At 49.8% G+C, this 20,278-nt stretch overlaps 10 protein-coding genes across 10 annotated transcripts; 4 read left to right on the top strand and 6 right to left on the bottom strand.

Annotated features, from left to right (window-relative positions):
- Positions 1 to 10: 10 nt before the first annotated feature.
- PSV08DRAFT_195131 (chaperonin 10-like protein) lies at positions 11 to 1,563 on the bottom strand. The gene is made up of 2 exons (XM_014229010.2): positions 1,295 to 1,563; positions 11 to 1,196 (listed from the first exon to the last, which is right to left on the bottom strand). The coding sequence occupies exons 1-2, from the start codon at positions 1,414 to 1,416 to the stop codon at positions 311 to 313; spliced, it is 1,008 nt and encodes a 335-aa protein (XP_014084485.1). The 5' UTR covers positions 1,417 to 1,563; the 3' UTR covers positions 11 to 310.
- A 992-nt stretch (positions 1,564 to 2,555) lies between these two features.
- Positions 2,556 to 7,049, bottom strand: PSV08DRAFT_384290 (kinesin motor domain-containing protein; the record flags this gene model as incomplete). The annotated part of the gene is made up of 6 exons (XM_066093431.1): positions 2,556 to 4,934; positions 4,987 to 5,221; positions 5,279 to 5,518; positions 6,345 to 6,550; positions 6,605 to 6,904; positions 6,960 to 7,049. The coding sequence occupies 6 exons, from the start codon at positions 7,047 to 7,049 to the stop codon at positions 2,619 to 2,621; spliced, it is 3,387 nt and encodes a 1,128-aa protein (XP_065949796.1). The 3' UTR covers positions 2,556 to 2,618.
- A 2,341-nt stretch (positions 7,050 to 9,390) lies between these two features.
- PSV08DRAFT_266749 (peptide methionine sulfoxide reductase MsrA) lies at positions 9,391 to 10,153 on the top strand. The gene is made up of 2 exons (XM_014229013.2): positions 9,391 to 9,640; positions 9,762 to 10,153. The coding sequence occupies exons 1-2, from the start codon at positions 9,439 to 9,441 to the stop codon at positions 10,112 to 10,114; spliced, it is 555 nt and encodes a 184-aa protein (XP_014084488.1). The 5' UTR covers positions 9,391 to 9,438; the 3' UTR covers positions 10,115 to 10,153.
- Positions 10,154 to 10,300: 147 nt separating this feature from the next.
- Positions 10,301 to 10,839, bottom strand: PSV08DRAFT_243765 (Mss4-like protein; the record flags this gene model as incomplete). The annotated part of the gene is made up of 3 exons (XM_014229014.1): positions 10,301 to 10,495; positions 10,557 to 10,698; positions 10,754 to 10,839. 3 exons carry the CDS (start codon positions 10,837 to 10,839, stop codon positions 10,301 to 10,303), a joined length of 423 nt encoding a protein of 140 aa, XP_014084489.1.
- A 1,237-nt stretch (positions 10,840 to 12,076) lies between these two features.
- PSV08DRAFT_215853 (amidase signature domain-containing protein) lies at positions 12,077 to 14,141 on the bottom strand. Its single transcript, XM_014229015.2, has 3 exons — positions 13,997 to 14,141; positions 12,527 to 13,916; positions 12,077 to 12,454 (listed from the first exon to the last, which is right to left on the bottom strand). Exons 1-3 carry the CDS (start codon positions 14,032 to 14,034, stop codon positions 12,188 to 12,190), a joined length of 1,695 nt encoding a protein of 564 aa, XP_014084490.1. The 5' UTR covers positions 14,035 to 14,141; the 3' UTR covers positions 12,077 to 12,187.
- Positions 14,142 to 15,090: 949 nt separating this feature from the next.
- On the top strand, positions 15,091 to 16,261 carry PSV08DRAFT_266705 (uncharacterized protein). Its single transcript, XM_014229016.2, has 3 exons — positions 15,091 to 15,471; positions 15,519 to 15,850; positions 15,902 to 16,261. Exons 1-3 carry the CDS (start codon positions 15,301 to 15,303, stop codon positions 15,990 to 15,992), a joined length of 594 nt encoding a protein of 197 aa, XP_014084491.1. The 5' UTR covers positions 15,091 to 15,300; the 3' UTR covers positions 15,993 to 16,261.
- A 486-nt stretch (positions 16,262 to 16,747) lies between these two features.
- On the top strand, positions 16,748 to 17,092 carry PSV08DRAFT_243762 (uncharacterized protein; the record flags this gene model as incomplete). Its single annotated transcript, XM_014229017.1, has 1 exon — positions 16,748 to 17,092. The coding sequence occupies one exon, from the start codon at positions 16,748 to 16,750 to the stop codon at positions 17,090 to 17,092; it is 345 nt and encodes a 114-aa protein (XP_014084492.1).
- A 557-nt stretch (positions 17,093 to 17,649) lies between these two features.
- Positions 17,650 to 18,057, bottom strand: PSV08DRAFT_347454 (uncharacterized protein; the record flags this gene model as incomplete). Its single annotated transcript, XM_066092792.1, has 1 exon — positions 17,650 to 18,057. The coding sequence occupies one exon, from the start codon at positions 18,055 to 18,057 to the stop codon at positions 17,650 to 17,652; it is 408 nt and encodes a 135-aa protein (XP_065949795.1).
- A 606-nt stretch (positions 18,058 to 18,663) lies between these two features.
- Positions 18,664 to 19,939, top strand: PSV08DRAFT_266698 (uncharacterized protein). Its single transcript, XM_014229018.2, has 4 exons — positions 18,664 to 18,768; positions 18,865 to 19,136; positions 19,185 to 19,334; positions 19,456 to 19,939. Exons 1-4 carry the CDS (start codon positions 18,696 to 18,698, stop codon positions 19,600 to 19,602), a joined length of 642 nt encoding a protein of 213 aa, XP_014084493.1. The 5' UTR covers positions 18,664 to 18,695; the 3' UTR covers positions 19,603 to 19,939.
- Positions 19,703 to 20,169, bottom strand: PSV08DRAFT_266692 (uncharacterized protein). The gene has a single exon (XM_066092505.1). The coding sequence runs from the start codon at positions 20,155 to 20,157 to the stop codon at positions 19,807 to 19,809; it is 351 nt and encodes a 116-aa protein (XP_065949794.1). The 5' UTR covers positions 20,158 to 20,169; the 3' UTR covers positions 19,703 to 19,806.
- Between the last annotated feature and the right edge of the window lie 109 nt (positions 20,170 to 20,278).

Below are 20,278 nucleotides of genomic sequence, written 5' to 3'. Positions count from 1 at the left end.
AATGTTAGCGTAAATTGATCGTCTTCAGCGTTGAGTATAGTAGACTTACATACTTTAGGGGCTGAAACCAAGATGCCAACTGCACATTGCTGTATCCAAAGGCTATCAAGTCTCTTTTTTTATCAAAGAAAACGTGTAGAAATTGAAAGTTGCAATGGTAACGTATAGACACTTCCACGTCACCATTTTGAATCAATCAAATCCTATCGCTGTAACCAAAAAAAATAAAAGAATGATAATCGTCTCTCCATGGATTTTCACGCAAGAAATGTACCATACTCAAAAGTTCTTTCTCACCATCACTTAAACCTCACTCCTCCCCAATCTTATAAACATACTTAACCGCACTCGCCTTCCCCTCTTTCAAATTCTTCAACCCCGTCTGTACACCCTGCAGACCCCCCGGGACAACCTCAAACGGGTGTCCACTAAACCACCCTTCCTGCAACCCCCTCGCCATCCACCTAAACATGACATGCGCGAAATCCGCATCCTCGCCATGCGCCGACCCCACATTCGTCATCGCCGGCGTCACAGTGTCCGGTACACTCTTCTGCTCATGAATAGGCAGGACGACCCCAATTGTGCCATGAGCGTCAATTATCTTTGTAATGTTATCATACGAGCTGCCTTCGCTTATGGCATCGAAAGCGTGGCTTAATTTTTCTCCTTGGAGCGCATCTCGGATCTTCTTTATGACGGCTTCGTCGCCGTCGCGGTAATCGATGACTATGTCGCCCTTGGACCGGTCTAGTAGCGTTTCCACATAAGATGTACCGCGGCCTGCGACGGTGATGATGGGGTGGATATTCGCTTTGCGGGCGATTTTAATGGCGAAGGCGCCGACGGCGCTGGCACCGCCATATACGACGAGGGGCAGTTTTTTGCCGTCTGGCACGGGAGTCCATGGGTTGGAGAGGCCGAGTCGCAACTGTAGGCCGATTGCTGATGTCATAGCGGCCAGGGGGATTGTGGCTGCTTCTTCGAAAGAGACGGATGTGGGAATGTGGAAGGTCGTGTGTTGCCAGCCCACGGCGTACTCTGCGAAGCTGCCGCCAGGAGTCATCATTTCGTGGAAGGAAGCGACGCGGTCTCCTGGCTTAAACTCGTAAACTTCGGAGCCGACGCTATGCACATAGCCGGCGATGTCGTCGCCTGTGTTGGGATCACATTTCATGCCATATTCAACGAGTTTCCTGTTTGTTGGTCCCTGTGTTAGATTGAGCAATATCTTGGAGACCAGAGAGGTTCGTAGGGATGGCATAAACGATGAAGAGAGAGAGAGAGAGCTTACCAGTCCTTGGGATTAGTTCCACTCACTACGACCTTGATAACGACTTGCTTGGGACCCGGCTTTGGAATCTCAACATCCTTGATCACAACCACCACGCCTTTAGAAACCTGAGCTTCCTTCATTCTTGTCCGACCTAGGTTGATATCTCTTCCTTCCTCTAACGATACAATGGATTCTAGGTCCGAAAAGATGTGATTTCTTAGCTGGTTCAAGAAATGTGTATTTGAATCTTGTGTCACTGATACTGGAACGATGCGGTTGGTAAAAGTGGTAAGACAATGAGGCAAATGTTATTTCATATTAGTATGTTGAAGTGCAAGAACATATAGTATTAATAAGCATCTTGTGCTTTCCCAGGTCTTTCGTCCGTTTCTCGCCCGTTGCCACGTCAGTTAGCGCGCGTCCAATAGGCCCAAAAGTTCGACAATCATGTGTGCGGGGTCATTGAGAGAAAGTGGAATTGCACTAGGACGATTCCGAGGTCATGATGTTAGAGCAGCTACTAACCGACTGCGCCGAAATTGGCCGAAGAGTACCTCTACATAGAGCAAGCTTTCGGTTGATCGGGTGATATCGGAAACCTTAAAGCTACCTTTACTACGAAAAATTAGCACCACTATAGTATTCTTTTAAAGAACAATACCATAAGATAAATAAACTATAAGTCTGTACTTACTTTGACAAAGTACATTTTGAGTAAAATGTGACTATTAGCAGCAATTAAGGCTTCACGCGGGCTTTAGACCTTCAGTGCTGGGCGATCTTATTTCCGACTTCATTGGTCGACCGAGAGGCAGGTTCGTTTTTATTGCCATTCATAATGAGACATGATGTCATGTGGAAACACGGTCGATACAACTCTACTTTCATCACAGCGTTACAGAAACAGTTATGGAAAACAGAATGGCATAGACATTAAAAGAAAAATGCTGCTGACGGGACTGATGCAAGAACAGCCTATGATTTGACCAAGACAGAGACACCGAAGAAAACCCAAAAACGAGTAAGATATGCCCAGTGCATTGCCATTCAGCCCAAAATGCAGTTTAACAAAACAGCCAACGAATCCGCATCGCTGCCATGGGCAGGAAGATGGTATACAAACGCCAACCCAGCCGGCTAACCGTGTCGTTGATACTTCTAAATGTGAATTTTCATGCTTGAGACGTGAGAGTTTGACAGGGAAAAGGGTAACGTAAAGTTGAGAGATATGCAATTGAAAAGAAACAAATATGAGACTTTACAGTCTCATAGAAGAAGCATCAACCCCCTAATAATGCATTCTCTGAATACTTGGGTGATTTTCTCTCCAGGAAGAAAGCAATCAACGCCAAACGCCCTTAGAGTTAGGCATTAGGCTGGTACCTCTCGCAGAAGAGCCACTGGTAATGCGAACAGGTGCTCGCGAACTCAGGCTTGCCGGCGCCTCCCGTGGTCGGTCGTCACCATTAGCCACGGTAGTACGTCTCGCGGCACCTTTCATGATGGGTGTGACTCGTGGACTGAGTACGCTGTGTTTCCAGTCAGCGTCGTGGTTGGATTTGACCATTCGGCGTGCTGCACCCGCAGATAAAAGTGAGTTCTCGCCAGGCGGACTTCCAATGGTCGCTGCCGTTGGGCTGCGGCGCCGATGAGCGCGGCTGATTGGTACGGAGCCGGCATTGGTAGAAGAGCGCCGCCTAATTGCGTGGCTAATCTTGCGTGCATCTGATGCTGTCCATTTTTCTCCTTCAGAGCTGGAGTTACCACTATCTGCCTCGGCCGCAGCATGGGAAGATGCACTCTGTACGTGGCTCAGCCCAGAACCACGCGGATTGCTGGCAATCTCGCGTAGAGGAGACGCGCTATCAGAATCCGAGGTGTATAGGGCGGGGATGCGGGAGGTAGGCGAACCATCGGGCCGTTTCGAAAGGGCGCCAACCGCGAATCGCGATGCGCCTTTGAGATCCACAGATGCCCTTGGCGGCGTGGGTATGGGCGAAGAGCCGCTTCCATCTAGTCTTGGTGCGGGGGCGGGAGCGGGAGCGGTGAAGTTTGGCTGCGGCACGTCGATTGAGGTGGTAGTTGGGGTACCTTCAACATGCTCAGGTGTCTTTTGGAACTCCGCAAGCGTGCCGTTCTCAGTATCGTCTCTCCACCGCACTCCTCGCTTAATCTTCGAGGGTGACTTCTTCTTCATGGGAGAAAACTGGATGCCCTTCTTCACCCCACTCATGAGCTTCTTTCGGCGTGGCGACGCTTTTGCGGGCGATGCAGTGAGATGGGATGCATCAGCCAGTGTGGGTAAGGCCAATGGACGCATTGGAGAGGGTTCTATGATGTTGATAGGCTTCTTTCGCTTCGGCGTGCCCTTGTAGTTTGATTCAGAGAATCCAGCGACTGACAAGCCGCCATCTGGACGAATAGCTTGTGAAGTGGCGGTTGTACACGCGTTCATGATCTTGGTTAGTAACTTGCGTGCGGCGGCGACTGCGTCGGCTTCGTCCATTTGAGTGATCTGGTTCAGAATTGCAACAGTTTCAATGTGCGCTTGGACAAGCACTTGGACAATGGCAGCATCACCGCCTCGTTCTTGGTCAAGCAGAGCATTGAAAAGTTCGCGGTCTGCATTCGACTTGAGGAGTTCGTATTCTCGTGTCAGATTGGCAGCGTCACGGCCATCGGCGTTGTTGTCCACCTCTGCTAGACCTCTCAGTCCTACTTGGAGGGCAGTGTCCATCTTACTTATCCAACTGGTGCGCTCCAAACGGCGGTGGCAATGTTGTCTCGTTTGCTCAAGCTCGGCTGAAATCCCGACCGCAGTGTCCCTCATCGCAGTGATTTGCGATGGCATCTCTTCGTTTTCCCTAATATCTCTGACGTTGTCGAATGCTGCAATCCACGAAGAGATGAGCGAGATGCGTTTTTCAGCTTGCTTCAGTGTTTTGTACATATTGAATCGTTCTCGACGGTCGGGCTCCGAATCCGCATATGCTTGACGTAGACGTATGATAGCATCTCGTAGAATACCGTCCTTCTTCTCACTGTGCTTTTGGTATTTGATGAATGCACTACCCTCAAAATCCTTTTGCTTCTTCATCAATTCTTCAATCAAATGTCTTTGCTCATCAATCTTGACTAGGTAGTCTTTGACGTGGCGATTGACGTTGTATACGTTCTTGGTGACCTTGGTCTGGATGTTCTTCGCGCGGTTGGCATAGCGCAATGTGTTTTGTGTCTCATCGTAATGGGCGCTTGACGGGCTGACACAAACAATCATAACAGTGCGGCAGTTGCCTCCGAGTGAGAACTTGAGCAATCGGGTGAGCTTTGAATTACGATACGGAATGTGGTTGCGTTTTCGCGGGTCGCACAGGGCGTTGATACAGCTTCCCAATGCGAGAAGAGACTTGTTGATGTTGGCACCCTCAGTCAGTCGCTCTCCACGGTTCTTGGTAGCGCTAGCTCGCTCACTTCCGGCCAAATCGATGATACTGAGCGTAGCCATTGTGTGGGGCTCGTTGACGGAGGCGTTCCGGTCTTTAGACGAGACGTTGATTTGGAGAACAGCGTGAGATCGGGACGAGGTAGCATTGGCTTCGGTAGGAGACATGGTTCGGTATTCGTTGCCGCGAACAATCATATCCATGACTTCTTGAACCTACATCTTGTCAGCAATTGGGGGCGATTCACAAAAATTCAACTTCACCAACATTTTGCGGCCTGTGGCTTGACAAGCCAGCTACAGAAACTGCTTGGTTCGCATCTTCCCGCAGCATCAGGGCATGCTTGCTGCCACCTTCCACCAGTAAGTCACGTATCGTCTCGTTGTAGATCTCTAGGTACGAAAGTGTAATCTCGGTGGCCTTTTCATCCTGCACTTCTTGAATCTTTTCAAAGAGTTCTTGCATAGTGAGGAAGATTATCCCGGGCTGCTGTGATGTTCCACTGGTCACGGGTCAGTTCTGCCCCTCCTATGTTAAACAGCGGTGGGCATAGACATACGTGATGGTATGCGTTTTTCCACATCCTGTAGCACCATATGCAAAGACGGTTGCATTGTATCCCTCAAGAACACTATCCAACAAAGGCTTGGTTGTGGCTTCGTATACATCGCTCTGGGAAGTTGTGTCGTCGAATACTCGGTCGAATGCAAACGTTTGATCCTTTGCTCGCTTGCCTTGAGGCCCGGTTGTTGAACGGCCGAATCTATGTATAGCGCTGTCTTCTGGGGGGTCGAATATTCTGAAACCATGTTAGCCAAATACTGGCGTGGTACTCCTGAGTTGCCATACAAGCACTTTTCATCCATGACCTTGATCACAGGCCGGATGCCTTTATGGATTTTTGGTGCAGGCACGCCAGCCAGCGAGCCATCGCCAAGGAACAGAGTTTGGTCGTCATTGCGCGTCACCTGGGCTGCCTCTCGAATGGTAAAAGGGCGGACTCGTACAGTGACGGAAATGGAGGACGCGCCCGCAGCGGCCATGGTTGCGCCGTGGGGATGTGAAATGGAACGACAGTTGTGTTATACAGCGTCTGATATCGGGCAGCACGCTGTATGTAAAGAGTGGTGGTGTGGCTGACTGGTGGGCTCAATGACGGTGTTGGACTGCTCCCCAACTTCTGTTGTCCGACGCACGGCCACAGTAAACAGACAGGGGTCTCGGAAAGGGCAACCACGACCCTGAATGCCAAGACCGGCCTCCCATCTCCACTTTCTCCGACGTAGTAAGTATGGCAAAGGCTAGTTTCGTCTCATGACCCTACTACGCTGGCATATTGATACCACCTTCTACTTCATGTCTAGCACACATAATCAGATAATTGGTCATATAGCAGTACAGAAAAGTAGTGAGAGATGCGCATCTCATTCAAGTAACTACAGACATCAAAATATAAACAAGCAAGCTATCAAATCATCCAATCATCGCCTTGACACCTCCTCCACTCAAGATCTTCAACGCTCAGCTCCCATGGCCCATTCACGCTTATCCAGCTTGTTAGGTTCTTGGGCCTGCATCAACCGCAATCAGCCATCTACGCAGTGCACTTCTGCCACTGCACGTACACAACTTGGGTGAACTTGAGATCAGTAGAGTCGGTGGTGAGCAGACCAGTGGCGCTGGAGTTGGTGCTAGTCAGGCGGACTTGCGAGTTGATGTTAAGCATACCAGTAGTGCCGCAAGGCGACCACACAACCGACGTGCTATCGGCCGTGTCATGCTTGAGGTAGTCGCCGTTGGCGGGTCCCTCAAATGTGTATTGGGTGCTGGTCTGAGACGGCGTTAGAGCTAGTTCTTAGTACCTCACATCATGTTGTAGACTTACCTGAGCAGTCTGGCCAGAGAAATAGTAAGTTGACTTGAGTGTGCCGGTGACACCCTTCTGGATGGCAGAGTAACCGCGGTAGTCGGCAGACAGGATGGAGTACTGGAAGCCTCCGGGGTACTGGATGTCCACGTTCAGCTGGCAGTTCTTGCGCTGCTCAGTGACGGGGATGCCGGGACCAATTGAAGCAATGTAGGAGTCGAAGATGAGCGTAACGACAGTCCTGTCACTGCTGATCTGGGAGCTCATGGTTCCCTGTGGGCAACCAGTTCCTCCATAGCTGACACCGCGGATCGTGACCTGTCCTGTGTAAGCTATGTACCCTCTGATCTCTTGTGTATAGCAGGGAGCCTACCGAACCCGCTGGGGGAGCATCACCAAGCTCGATGGTCGGCATGGCAGGCGCTGCTGCCGCGAGAGGAAGGAGAGCCAAGAACCACTTCATGTTGGGTGATTTGATTGATAATCTTTCTGTGTCACAAAAGGTGGAGGTATTGATATGGGAGAATGTGCTCGGAGTGGAAGCTGAGTGACGATCATACGGGCAAATGGGCCAGATTATATACCTTTCAGCCGGCATCCTTTCATTTCCCGTGAGTGCGGCAGTCAGCACCGTAGCAACAATCTCGTGAGATTCAGCAGCAACCTACAGAGCACGATAACCGCTGCCAAGTGCCGCCTGCAATATCGAAAAACGGCTGAACAAAACGCCCACTTGCTCTCATAGGACTAGGACTCGATATTCTGCTCAGCTGAGGAGGTATTGTATCCATTGCCAAGCTGTAAGTTGTTTCCGCTGTAGTAACTGTAACTCATCTGTATGGCTGAAACTAATATCTGAGGTACGTGATAGCGTCGTCCCATCGGACACCTTCTCCAAAGCACCATACTTGTCCAGGCCAATATGGCACGATAGCGTCTTTTCACCATATACCCTGCTTCAGGGCATTATTCCTGTTTGGATGGCAATCACATGCCAAGATTCCAACCTTACGGATGTCAGAGCACTTGAACCTTGCTCAAATTGCTTCTTTTGCAGTGACGAGTAGTACAGAATCTGACTGCCGACAGTACCGAACTCTTGTGCCTGTACGACACTTTCGCGTGGATAGATGGGACCGTTAAATGATGGATACGAGCAACGGGGGTAAAGTGGCCATGGAACCCATAGCTTTCACACATCAGGTGATAGTTAGTGTACCAAACTTTTGCTCGAATGGTGGGTCACATGCTCGCTTCTATTTCATTCCCGCAGCGAGTACAGTGGGGATAGATTGAGATGGAATTGAACTGAGTATATTTTCCCGGGGTATCAGGCCTAGAATAGAAACACGGGCCTGGAAGCTGGGTAAGAGTCTTGGGAGTACAGCAGGGGGTTACATATGCACACGGGTGGCGGCTTTGATCAGTCCGTCCCGTCGGCAATACGCTGGCGGTAAAATGTACGGAACTTGCGGGTCCATCGTGTCCGTCTGGTGGAGCCGTTCGGTGGTTTTCATGTACAGAGGATGACAGCATGTTGATATCGTGAATGAAACGATAGGACTTGCCTCTTGGCGACTAGATTAACTTTAGATTAAAGCTTGTCGCTCCATCGCTGCTCAAGACCCTGCCTTTAATCAATTTTAGCGAACACGATATCCTGCAGGGGCAGATTCTGGAGTCTGGAAACAGGTCCAAAAATACTTGGGGAATGGCTGATCACGATGCATGCAGGACGCTGCTGCGGAATGCATGCGGCAACTTGGTGATACGCCACGACAGCTGGGTCATCGTACGAGCTGAGGAACGACTACTGCCGGTTCAAGAGCTGGATATGCAGCCAACGAGAAGGTCCTGACCAAATAAATTGGGCGTTGATTACACAAGGCCTGTCGGGATGTCATGACCAGGATGATAGGTCGAGCCAGACGTATAAAGAAAGTTTATCATTGGGTTATCAAAAATGAGAGGGTTACAGGTCGGGGGGCTCCGCTCCATGTATTTGATGTGGTCAGTAGTCGATTGCTCAGTGCACATATAACAATGGCTGAGAGAAAGCGCTGAAAGGACGAAAGACGTCTGGGGGAGGCTGATGCTCGCCCAGCACTCGTTTGTCGCAAACAATTCCTATTGGCCACCCCCAGATGAGCGGGAAGCCCGCAGGGTATTGTGGCTTGAAGAATGAGCGTCCAGATCTTCCAGCAAGCCGAGGTTTTTTCTTTCAGCAGCACCACCAGCGGCAGGGAACGCAAAGACAAATCCTGACTGCTCGACTGCAGGTTCGGTCAGCGATACGCGATGAGGGCCCGATAAAGACTGGCCAGGGGCGACAAGCAGGTGTTCTGTGTTTTGCCAGTCGGCATAGGACGATTTCCACCGACTAAGGTCCGGATAAAGGTACAACCTGGCAAAGCGGAGAACTGCATCCAATGTGCGCAGGAGCCACAATATATAGCGACGTGTCAAGACGTACAGGGCGAAAGCGATAAAAAGCGGAGGATGTGATGGTCAAAGCAATCCCCATTGAGCAGAAGACAAGGTACAAGCCAAAGCTGGCCAAGCGGGAGTAACTGACAACTCCGATACTCGACCCCGCCACGCCACCGTGCACCGCCACACGTGTGGCTGAAGCAACCCCTCCCTCGATTTGTCCATTCTAATCATGGCATCATCGCCGCCGCCTCTGTCCGTTTTGTAAGCGGCGGGCATATCGCAATCCGTTCGTTTGCTTTTCTTCATATTCTCCCACAACAAGCCCCGTCATCCTGAAGTTCTTTACTATCTTCCTTGTAACCCTCCCCGTCCTCTTTTCCATGTCCTTTCTGACCAAGCTACTGCGGCCCTTCAGCACAATGTCCAACGCACCCGCGCAGCCCATGACCGTGCCCTCGGGCGCACACACCGCCACCCTTGCAGCGGGTTGTTTCTGGGGTGTCGAGCACATGTACCGCAAAGAGTACAAGGACAAGGGCCTATACGATGCGCGCGTTGGTTACATTGGCGGCGACACCGAGAACCCGGGATACAGAGCTGTGTGCAGTGGAAGGACCGGCCGTATGTATATTCACTTCGTGCGTGGGTCGACATGCCATAGTTTTTGCTATGACTGTGCGATCGAGACTGGGGTAGGAAATAAGTCAGAATATAGTTTATACTAACAGATACGCAAACGCAGACGCCGAAGCACTACAAGTAGTATACGACCCGACCAAAGTAACCTATCGCTCGTTGCTAGAGTTCTTCTACAAAATGCACGATCCCACAACGCCAAACCGTCAGGGCCCAGACGTTGGCACCCAGTACCGCTCAGCTATCTTTTACCACGATGCCGAGCAAGAGAAGATTGCACGCGATGTCACAGACAAAGTAAACAAGCAATGGTGGAAGGGCGCTGTAGCAACAGAGATTCTGCCTGCAGGCAAGTGGTGGGACGCCGAGGAGTATCACCAACTATACTTGGACCACAACCCAGGTGGTTATGAATGCCCAAGTCACTTTTTGAGGAAATTCCCACCGCTTGAGGATTAAAAGGTGGGTCAAGTGGAAAATAGATACTAAAACGGAAGAGGAGACTGCAGCATCATGATACCTATCTCAATATTCAACATAACGTCCTAGAAAATTCATCATTTCTCGCGAAAGAAATACATTTTTTTTCTTTTGTTGTTAGAATGCTGTTCAACAGATTATTCATCAGACGAGTAGCTCAACCGTCTATGAGGGTGGCAGAACATCGAAAGTGGTCGCAACCTCCTTCTCCCACGGCAGACGGTCCTTGCCAAAGATCTCCGCACCGGGCTTGAAGTTCTTGACTCCCTGCTCCAACAGTCCAGTCCTCAGGACAATGTTGTCTGGGCCCAAGACTTCTTGCTGGTGGTATACGTGCGCGGTGCAGTTCTTGCAGTAAAACTATTCCAAAAATGACTATCAGCATGCACATCCGCTAATATGGGGACCGAGAGCAACGTACGCAGTGAACACTCTTGCCAGAGTCACCCTTGTATGTATACTTGCCCAAATCATCACCCTTTGTAATCTTAAGCGCCTTGGCGGGAATGATCTGGTTGAGCGTGTATGTCGCGCCGGAAAGCTCCTTGCACGTGTTGCAGTGGCTATATCTCCTCATCAGCATCTCTATTCCCCTAATTGTTCCAGGTAAAAGCTCACCAAAGGATGTGCGCCTGTTGGTCCGGCTGCAGCGTCGCCGTCCACTCCGTCTGCTTGCAGTGGCACGATCCCTTAAAGTCCGTCATCTTCTCTAATCAGTTCCCCGAATCAGGTGTGAGATAGGTAAGTAGTATAAAAATAGGTAGATGTAGAATGGCCAACAAGGTCCTCTCAAGAGAAAGGGGAAGGCAAATACCTTATTTATACGTAGCTTTCCCCCTTCTACATAGCTCAAGCTTCCCCTCTTTCCTCACTCTACATCCACCCCTCCTTAGCCCCCAACCAATGCACACCGGAACTGCACTATCCCCTCTATTACCTGCACGTCGGAAGCTCTTAGCCCTCTGGTGTATCAGCAGCAATGCGGCATAGAGGCCGATCCAGACATATTCATCCAATACCCATATTCAGTTTATCCGCATCCACAATGAGCTATTGACCCTGCAGGGCTACACGCATCATGTCGCCGCATTGCAAGTGGTTCGGATCCATTGAAAGAATAGCACTACGTCCAATGGATGCACGACATGTTGTTGTTTTTATTGTTTAATCCACTTCGTTGCTGATCAGCCTCTGGAGCGCGTTGTCCATGATTAAGGACCTGGCTGATCATTGCTTGTCTGTACCAGATTCATGGGCCATGATCAGGAAGAGACACAATAGGAAGAGAGTGGATACACTGGCCGCAATAAGCGAACAAAGGCGTGTTTGCACTCGGAAGTGATTGTCGCTTTGAGACGGGATTCGAGAGACGTGAGTGGAATGCAAGCGCGCCCAATGACGGAAGCGGGGCACGACGAAGCGGGAAGACGCGGCGCGCAGTGCGGACCCGGCTCTTGTGGTGTGCGTGGAATTGTGGGATGGATGCTTGTGTTGGTGCTAGGCGCGTGGTATTCCAAATCATTCGCGAATCATGCACCAAGATCCGGTGGGTGTGTGCGTCGTGTCGTGCATGGCTTTTGGTGGGGGTCGCTCTGGCAGCGGAGGCGGTACGTATACTATTGGCGTGGGATCAACAGAGCAGCTTGAGGCTTTTGAGCCATGAGCTCTGGAATAGGTAGTAAGAGATATGGATTCACATCATATTAGAAATTCAATGGCTGTGGCTGATCTTGACTGCAACAAGAAAGAGCAACGTGGTGTAAGATGCCACGCTGTTGCATACTGCCTTTTATAACACTCTTCTCGAATACTAATCATCTTGGACATTGCTAACCAAGGAACAGGTTCTATAAGCATGCACTATTTGCAATGCTTGCTCTCAACGCGTGATTTAGTTGTTTAAAATCATGTCACCCTTGAAAAAATAAAGAGGAGTGAAGTGTCATCCGTATTTACATGTTTAAATTCGGGTGTGTTTTGAAAATGGCAAATTACCACGCTTAATGCAAATCTTTTTTCTTCTCCAACATATACACCCATGGGACGACCAGTTTAATCTATCTCCAAGAGTTCATAACGTCCACCATGCTTATCCAGTGCATCCTCCACCCTCTCCATAATTGCAAGTACCTTCTCCTCTTCCAGTCTCCGTCCCACAACCTGCACAGCCACAGGTAGACCCTCCATCTTCTCAGCATCATAGTGCTTGTACGCACCCTGTGCAACACCATTCAGCTTCTTCAGCTGAAAGTTGGGAGGAAGAGCATCCTCCTTAGCATCAACATGGGTTACAGGGATGACTCCCACGGAATAGTCGAGCTTTGATTAAATTGTCAGCATGTAAAACAAAAAAAAAGGGGGGGGGGGCGGCTGAGGTAGCACAAAACTTACCAGGTTGAACAAGAACGTGTAACCGCAACTGCTGACTGCATCGTGCATGCCGCCATGAGGCACAGCAGGCGTAGCGTTTGGCGGCGTGAGCATGACATCCATTTTCGCCTTTTCCTCCCACCACTGGAAAAAGTTTTGCTTGAAAGCTTCGCGTCTGCCTACAAGCTGCCAGTGCTCGTGTGCAGTCTTTGGGTGCCAGTCTCGGAGCAGGCCAGCCCAGATGGAGTCGCCCTTGATGTATTTGAGGTATAGGTAGTGGATGTACTTGATGAAACGGGGGAGGCGCATGTACTTGACCATTTGTGCGGCACCAGGGTCGTTCCACTCGCCGGTTCGGAAGTGGCTGAGGAAGACGCCGCCGCCGTCGCTGAGGAGCAGTTGGGATGCGATTTGTAGGGCTTCGTAGGGGGATGGCGGCTCAACGTCAAAGACTTCGTGGCCTTCGGCTGCAAGGGCTTTTGCAGTCTCATCTAGAGCGCGTGCACATGCGGGTGATGGGTCTACAACGTGGTCTGTTCGCATAACACCGATGCGTAGCTTCTTCTTTTCCTTGTATTCCTCCTCGATCTCGTCCCTCCATTCTATCGGGTGGACTGTGTAATCGTATTTCCAGGGTTTCATTTGGATAAAGCTGCGTGTGAAGTATGTCAAGTCATTCAGCGTCCTCGCCATGGGGCTGAAGACACTGGGAATTCCTTCTTGTCCGGCCATGCTGGTGTTCATGCCTACTTTTGGCCATCGTCCGGTAGAGCATCGTATCGAGTAGCATCCGGAGAAATGAGCGGGTGCACGAACAGAGCCAGCAACGTCGGATCCGATACCAATGCGACTACCACCGAATGCCAGCAGCGCTGACTCACCACCTGTTGAGCCACCTGGTGAGTACTTGTCATTGTGAGGGTTCTTGGTTCGTCCCCAGACGTCATTGGTAGATTCAAACGAGAGGAGGGTAGTGGGCAGATTGGTCTTTACAAATGGCACTGCACCGGCATCCTTCAGCAGCTTGACCATGACTCCATCTTCAGTAGCTGGCTTCCCAGTATTTCTCGAATAGCCAACTGAGATGTCAAAGCCCTTGACTTGTATCGAGTCCTTTAATGAAACAGGAATACCGGCCAGCGGACCTTTAAGATTGACCTCCTTCTCCGCCCATTCCTCAGCCTCTGGAAACAAGATCTCAGTTACGCAGTTGGTCTTTTCCTGTGCCTTGACGGCGACCTTGCCGTATGCTCTTAGGATATCAACAGGGCTGGTGATTTGCTTTTGTACATCTTGGACAAGCTCCTGGATAGGCTTGCCGAGGATAGTACGGTCCTGAGAAGACAAAGGAGATAGATATGGCGCCGGAAGAGACGCAATCTTTGCAGCGCGTTCCGCCTGCTTACGATTGCTGATGGAGACTTAGTTGACAACACTCTCTTGCAGTATGTGGGGTAGTGGAGTGGCTTTGTGAAGCTCGGAGCAACTCACCAGTCGGCTTTATGTTGCCAGTACTCTGAAAGACCCATGATTGTTGCTAACTCGGAGAGTGGAAGATCACACGATCAAAGGCCACATGTGAGGTTTTAAAGCCCGTGGATTCTTCTTATCGGCTTTAGATATCACGGGAAGCCGCGTGTATGCGACCAACCAGTATCTAAGAGCTGGGTCGCATGGACCTGCCGCATCTAGCTCACCCGAGGTCGGAAGCGGGGAGCATGCCATCGTAAGGCGTACTTGTCATGCCACCACCATTGATACCATCTCCCTCATTGCAAAACTCCAACACAATCTCTCTTGTCTCTGATGTCTTGCAAGATTTCCATCTTGAACACCTTTTTCAAGAAAGGCCCCACTTCTCTGTCTGACGCGTACAGGCGCGTACTGTGAAAGCATCCTGTGCACAATTATGCAAACACGCCTCATTCTATCGTTTCGACATGGAGATTGTCTAGACTCCTATGTCCATCAATGACTGACCAATGTATACGCGCGCATGCTGGTTCCATAGGCAAGCACTGACCTGGCAAGTTCCGACCTCCTCTCATCAGCGCAGGCGTCTCTTGGACAACGCCCTCACCAAGGGCGTGAACGATCCTTTTGGAACAATGTTTCAACCTTCCGCGACTCTGATTGAGCCTCAACACTTTCCGAGGATAGCTCCCGCGCGCGAGGTTGGGCGGGAGCTTGGTGTGGGACCGCGGAAGTACAACGAGAGCCGCAACAACATCTCTCGTCCAACCGATCCCGATATCAAACCATGGCTCCACATGCCTCAGGTACCGCTCTTAATCTGCGGACGTGTATGGCTTCCCCAGATTTGGCGTGTTCACTTGTTATGCTGTAGCCGCCGACGTGCATCAGTGCGGCAGCTAGGACATTTTCCCAAGCATCGCGGTTCTGGCCTCTCATTGGTCCGCCCAGCGACTACTCGCGATACCATGAAACCATGGCGGTCCAGATTCGCAGTGAGCAAGAATAGCAGCAAATTCAGCTATTCCGTTTTCAATCACTTGTTGAGGCAGCAGAAAACATCTGAATATATAATATGTACTTGAAGTAGCACCATATCAGTCATCAAACACAACAACCAGCTCACAAACACTCACTTCCTTTTCCTCTTTTTTTCCTCTATTTCCTTATTTCCTATCTGGGTCTTATTCTTGCTCCATTTCCTATCGCGACACTCTCTCCTGCTGTGCAGATCACTATTACGTCCTCGCTACTCAAATCACTTCGTTCGTTCACTTCGACATTCAACTCTCTTTCGAAAACTACATCTTCAATCCGCCAATATGCCTGTTCCTACCTACAACGCTAAGCCTTTGAGCCTTATGCTCCTGGGCACTCGCGTCCTCCAGTCTATCTGTATGATCCTCGTCATCGGCATCTGCTCCAATTTTGTCCAGATGATTGTTACCACTGGTGTTGAGCCGCCGAAGGAGTTTGTTGGCACCCTCAGTGTGGTATGTACCAAAACATTATGTTTCCAGCATTGTACTAACACAAGTAGGCCTGCATCGCTACCCTATACATCATGGTCAGCATTGGCTACTACTGGTCCCAAGCCAACCTCGGCCTTCTCGTCATGGCTGGTGTCGACTCTCTTCTTCTCATCGCCTTCATCGTCTGCGCAGTCACTCTTGGAAAGCCCATGTCTTTCCTTAACTGCTATGTCATTGGAAAGACTTCCGCTGAGATCGATGCTATGTACGCCAATGCTTTCGTCACTGCAGCAGTGGAGAACCTTAACAAGTCTGCCTCAAGCCTGGGCCATTGGGCTGGTGTCACTCGCAGCAACTGCTTCCAGGCCAAGACTGTCTGGGGCATGACGATCGCGCTTTGGTAAGTCTATCGACTCTAATACTGTTTCTGGGCATTACTGACTTGGCTTAGCATTCTATTCACTGTCTCCAGCGCTCTTCTGCCTACCCTCTGGTACAAGAACAACATGAAGAAGCCGGCCAAGACTGTCGAGGATGCCTAAACGAGATAATGATTGATGTCGCCATGTTGAGTCAACGCAACGATCAATAGGAGGAACTGTCTAAAACAAGTGACTGCAGCCAGTCTCACATCCTCTGCCCCTTTTCTTATCTGTCAAAATCACAAAAACAGTATGCATCGCGATGGAGTTTGGAGTTATCTTTCGTCGTCAAATTCTTTTCTGTCCGGACATTGAATGTCCCTAATCCCTAATGGATATTTTTGGGCCTCGCTGCTCACATAAAACAAATTACATCATTTTTGTCTTTAACATGCGTTTTTTTATGTGACTCATTTCTGCGGTGCGCTGTTCTGCCTCTGCCTTGCCCTTTACCAGTCTGAGGACTGTGTTCCTGTTTCATCATCCTCATTCACTTCGATCTTTCACACACACTCCGACTGACTTCTTCACAGTCATAGAATACTCATGTGGTACTGCCATATGTAGAAATAGGTTGAGACACGACTTTCACTCACGAAACAAAGCTTGGAAGCGTTTGCAGTACAGCTAGTGCCAACTATGATCATTCAATTACGCTTTCACGTCTAAAATTCTATTCATGTGAACAAGCAACAGTATGAATCGATTGTAAGAACAGCAGATACACTTCTCTGGCGTTCTACCCTCTCCGCTCTCCATATAAGAAACACCAATACCACGTCGATCTTATTTTCTCCACCAAGGGACACTACTCAGATAACACTACATATATAGCCCCACAAAATCTCACGCCACACCTGATAAACATCTACAGAATGTGCAAACGCTACCCTCTCGAATGCGCGATGCCCAACTGCCTCAACACCATCCCCCCACACTACATCTGGGGCGAGAGCTGCTATCAAGCCACAACCCATGACAGAGGAGTAAAGCGGCACTACATTCCAGGTGTCAAGCCCTCGGGATACTGTGGTTTCACACAGGTGATGGAGCCGTACAAGCATCCGTATATGTTGTGTGAGTTTCATTACAAGCAGCGGAACAGGGAGGAAGAGGAGAGGAAGAAAAAGAAAGAGGAAGAGGAGGAATCAAAGAAGAAGGAGTTGAAAGACAGGGAGAGGGAGGGGATACCGAGGGGCATGGGTCACTTGATTGACTGAGTATTGGGGATCTGCAGAGAAAGAAGGCGATCTGGGAGAGATGTGTTTCATTTTGATATTCTAACAGAGGCCTATTTGTGTATTTCATGTATTGGAACCAAAACAACTGAGTTTTCATGCGAGATACATGAGTCTAGGGAAGCTGAGATAAGCAGCCAGGCATAATTGTAGGAATAGAATGGCCTATTTGAGATATTGTTGATATAAACGTCCTCGCTTGATATAAGCCACGGCAGAAGGCAAACTGAACCTCATTTTACAGCAGCCTTTCGGCAAAACCTGCCTAACTGCGGTCAATATATCTATCTCAGTTCTTTCAGTCTAGGTGGAGCGTACTTCTCGCCTGCAAGGTTAATCTAGCGGGCTCAACTTACCCCGCACCTCAGGAGAGGTCGATAAATCTCGTCTGATATGTTGTGTAACCTGAGATGCATCATCATTCGCCATGTGGCCCTACACCATTGGACTGGAGGAAAATCCTTCGGCTGCACAAAATAGAGGTACTATTATGCTACCTGTTATTAATAGACTGTACTCAGCGCTTTCAATATCCACGTTCACTGTGGTGAATCATTGTCCATACTTCCGTAGAATGAATAGAAGATTGTAATCATCCATACCGTAACATGTTGTGCGATCTCTGCGAGTGCGGATTTACCAGCAAGAAAGCATACGCACAGCACTGCGGACGCTCGCCAGTACACAAGAACAGGCCCGAGTGTGAGATTTGCGATTAAGACTTTGAGATTTGTCGTCGTCGCTTTGATGGCCTCGAAGCAGAGAAGTAACATCAACGAGGCTTTCATATGATTAAAGAGACGTTTCATTGTAATTTTTGCAAGATCGGTTACATCAGCAAAGGTGCGCTTAAGCAACACGAGCAAAAATCTTTCAAGCATGAGTACAAGTTCCCATGCTACACTTGCCGTCGCTTTTTCGTCAGCGTGGAAAAGCGCGAACAGCATGAAAGAGAGTCGCCTGTGCATAGGAACTCCCAATATCGGTTCCCGCAATAAGGACACATTTTTAAAATCTGAGGAAGAGTTACTCGTGAATAACAAGAGCTTCAAATGCGATATTTGAAATCGTAGTTCTAGAAGCAAGGTGACATGCAAGCAGCATTGAGACTCTCCCCATCCCCATCTCTCACGAACCACTCAACCCCCTTGACAAAGTTCCTTCTCAACCAACGCCCAACTCCTTTAAAACCTCAAAGCGCCTTCCACACCCTATCATGTCAGCAGCTTGAAATACGGTACTGGCGACCGTGACGCACAGTATGCACCTGGCAAGGAAAAAGTGAGCGAAAAAGTGCTGCTGGATAAGTGCGGTGCGAAGTAAGCTACGATATCACGTTGGCTTCATTGTAGTCATGATTTGATAGAACCAAGAGATTTCCATGTCTATGTTCTGGAATACTTACCCGTTGCGATAGTTGAAAGTGCTGGTTGCCACAAGTGTCAGGACCCTGAGCTGAATGGCTTCGATACCCCGCTAGACCCCACACGTGCTTTGCCAAATTCACCACTAAGCCCAACGCTCTGACCTGCAGCTTGATCTCGGATTGCAAAGTCACAACCAAACAACCAGACAACCTGTCAATATGGTGTACTACTTCTCGTCGAATACCGTGTCTCCGTCGGCCTTTATTTACGTCGGCAAAGACAAAGTCGAAAGTAAGAAGCTAGACTACCTCAGTTTTTGACATGGCCACACTACCTTGCTTGTCACCTGGCCGTTGGACTAGGAATTGCATGCTAATCCTGCAATAGATGAAGAGCTGATCAAGTACGGCTGGGACGAGGATGTGTGGTTCCACGTTGACAATCTTTCCTCGGCTCACATCTACGTCCGGCTACCAGAGGGCGAGGACTGGGAAAAGATGAACAAGGAATTATTAATCGACTGTGCGCAGTTGACAAAGGCGAACAGTATCGAAGGCAACAAGAAAGACAATATCACTATTGTGTACACGCCGTGGAGTAACTTGAAGAAGGATGGCAGCATGGCTGTGGGACAGGTCGGGTTCAAGGATCAGCGCAAGGTGAGTATTCTGTGCTTGTGTAGTTAACATGCTAATTTGCCGGGCTAGGTCAAGCGCATACATGTTGAGCAGAGAGAGAACGCCATTGTCAACCGCCTGAACAAGACCAAGGTTGAAAAGTTCCCTGATTTGCGCGAAGAGCGAGAAGCGAGGCGTGCCGAGTTGAGGAAGCGGGAGCAGGGTGCAATGCAGGCAAAGGTACTTGAATTTCTTTTTTTGGGGGGATTGCCTCGGTTCATGTTCTCACTATCTTTACTTTGGCTTGGCCTCGCTTTCATAACGCCATCATCTCTTTTACAACAAAACTAATCTTATGCAGAGGAAAGAGGAAGCGCGCGTTGCTAAAGAGCGCAAGGAGCTCGCTTGGCGGAGAGACCACGCCTATGACGATGTCATGACTGAGGAGCATCTCGAGGAAAGTAGCAATCAGAACCGCGACGAGAACTTCCTTGACGACTTCATGTGAGGCTCCCTTAATGCTCACGCGATCATGGTCTAGTGCAGGTGCGCGGCAGAAGGACGCTTTCCGAGGGCTTCGAGGCAGCGGTACCATTTGTTGCCTCATCTAGGATCGCGAAGGGTCATTGCTGGCAGGCAAAGCCCCATGCTTTCGTTCAACATACAGATGTTGTGATTGAAGACATCGTATGCAGTCGTCTTGATCTCGAGTTCATCGCGGGTTCTGGCATGTCAGCCTCACTGTGTTGGGCACTGAGCGAGGCACGGGTACATACAGAGTCTTTGCTTTGTGCTTCCCGTGGCCTCCATGGCTCTGCAACCACCATACAAACAACAAGTTCTTCACTATCTTGTGCTCCAGGCCGTTTTCTCTCGTGGCATACTGAAGAAATTCCAGCGTGTTGTGCACTTTCTGGGGCTCAAAGTCAGAGGCACTGCCGCGACGGAACGCCAGACGGAGGCGGTCACGCAGCGTGTATCGGGCTGGCTTGGAGAACTGAATAGCCCGCAGACTATGCCGATACAGGTGCCTATACGCGTGTATGACTTGCTGTTGTGACATGGTGGCCGGGGCACTAACGACGTCACGCCTCACTTCTGCAAAGCGCCATGGTTGGGCGTCGGAGAAAGGTGGCACCGGCGCCCCGTAGCCGCCTGCGTGGCACAAACCTGGTTCGATCCTC

Source organism: Bipolaris maydis (assembly GCF_028858645.1).
Source record: "Bipolaris maydis strain C4 unplaced genomic scaffold PSV08scaffold_2, whole genome shotgun sequence".
Lineage (NCBI taxonomy): Eukaryota > Fungi > Ascomycota > Dothideomycetes > Pleosporales > Pleosporaceae > Bipolaris > Bipolaris maydis.
The sequence above is the reverse complement of the archived record's forward strand: the minus strand, read 5'-3'. Positions and strand labels throughout refer to the sequence as shown.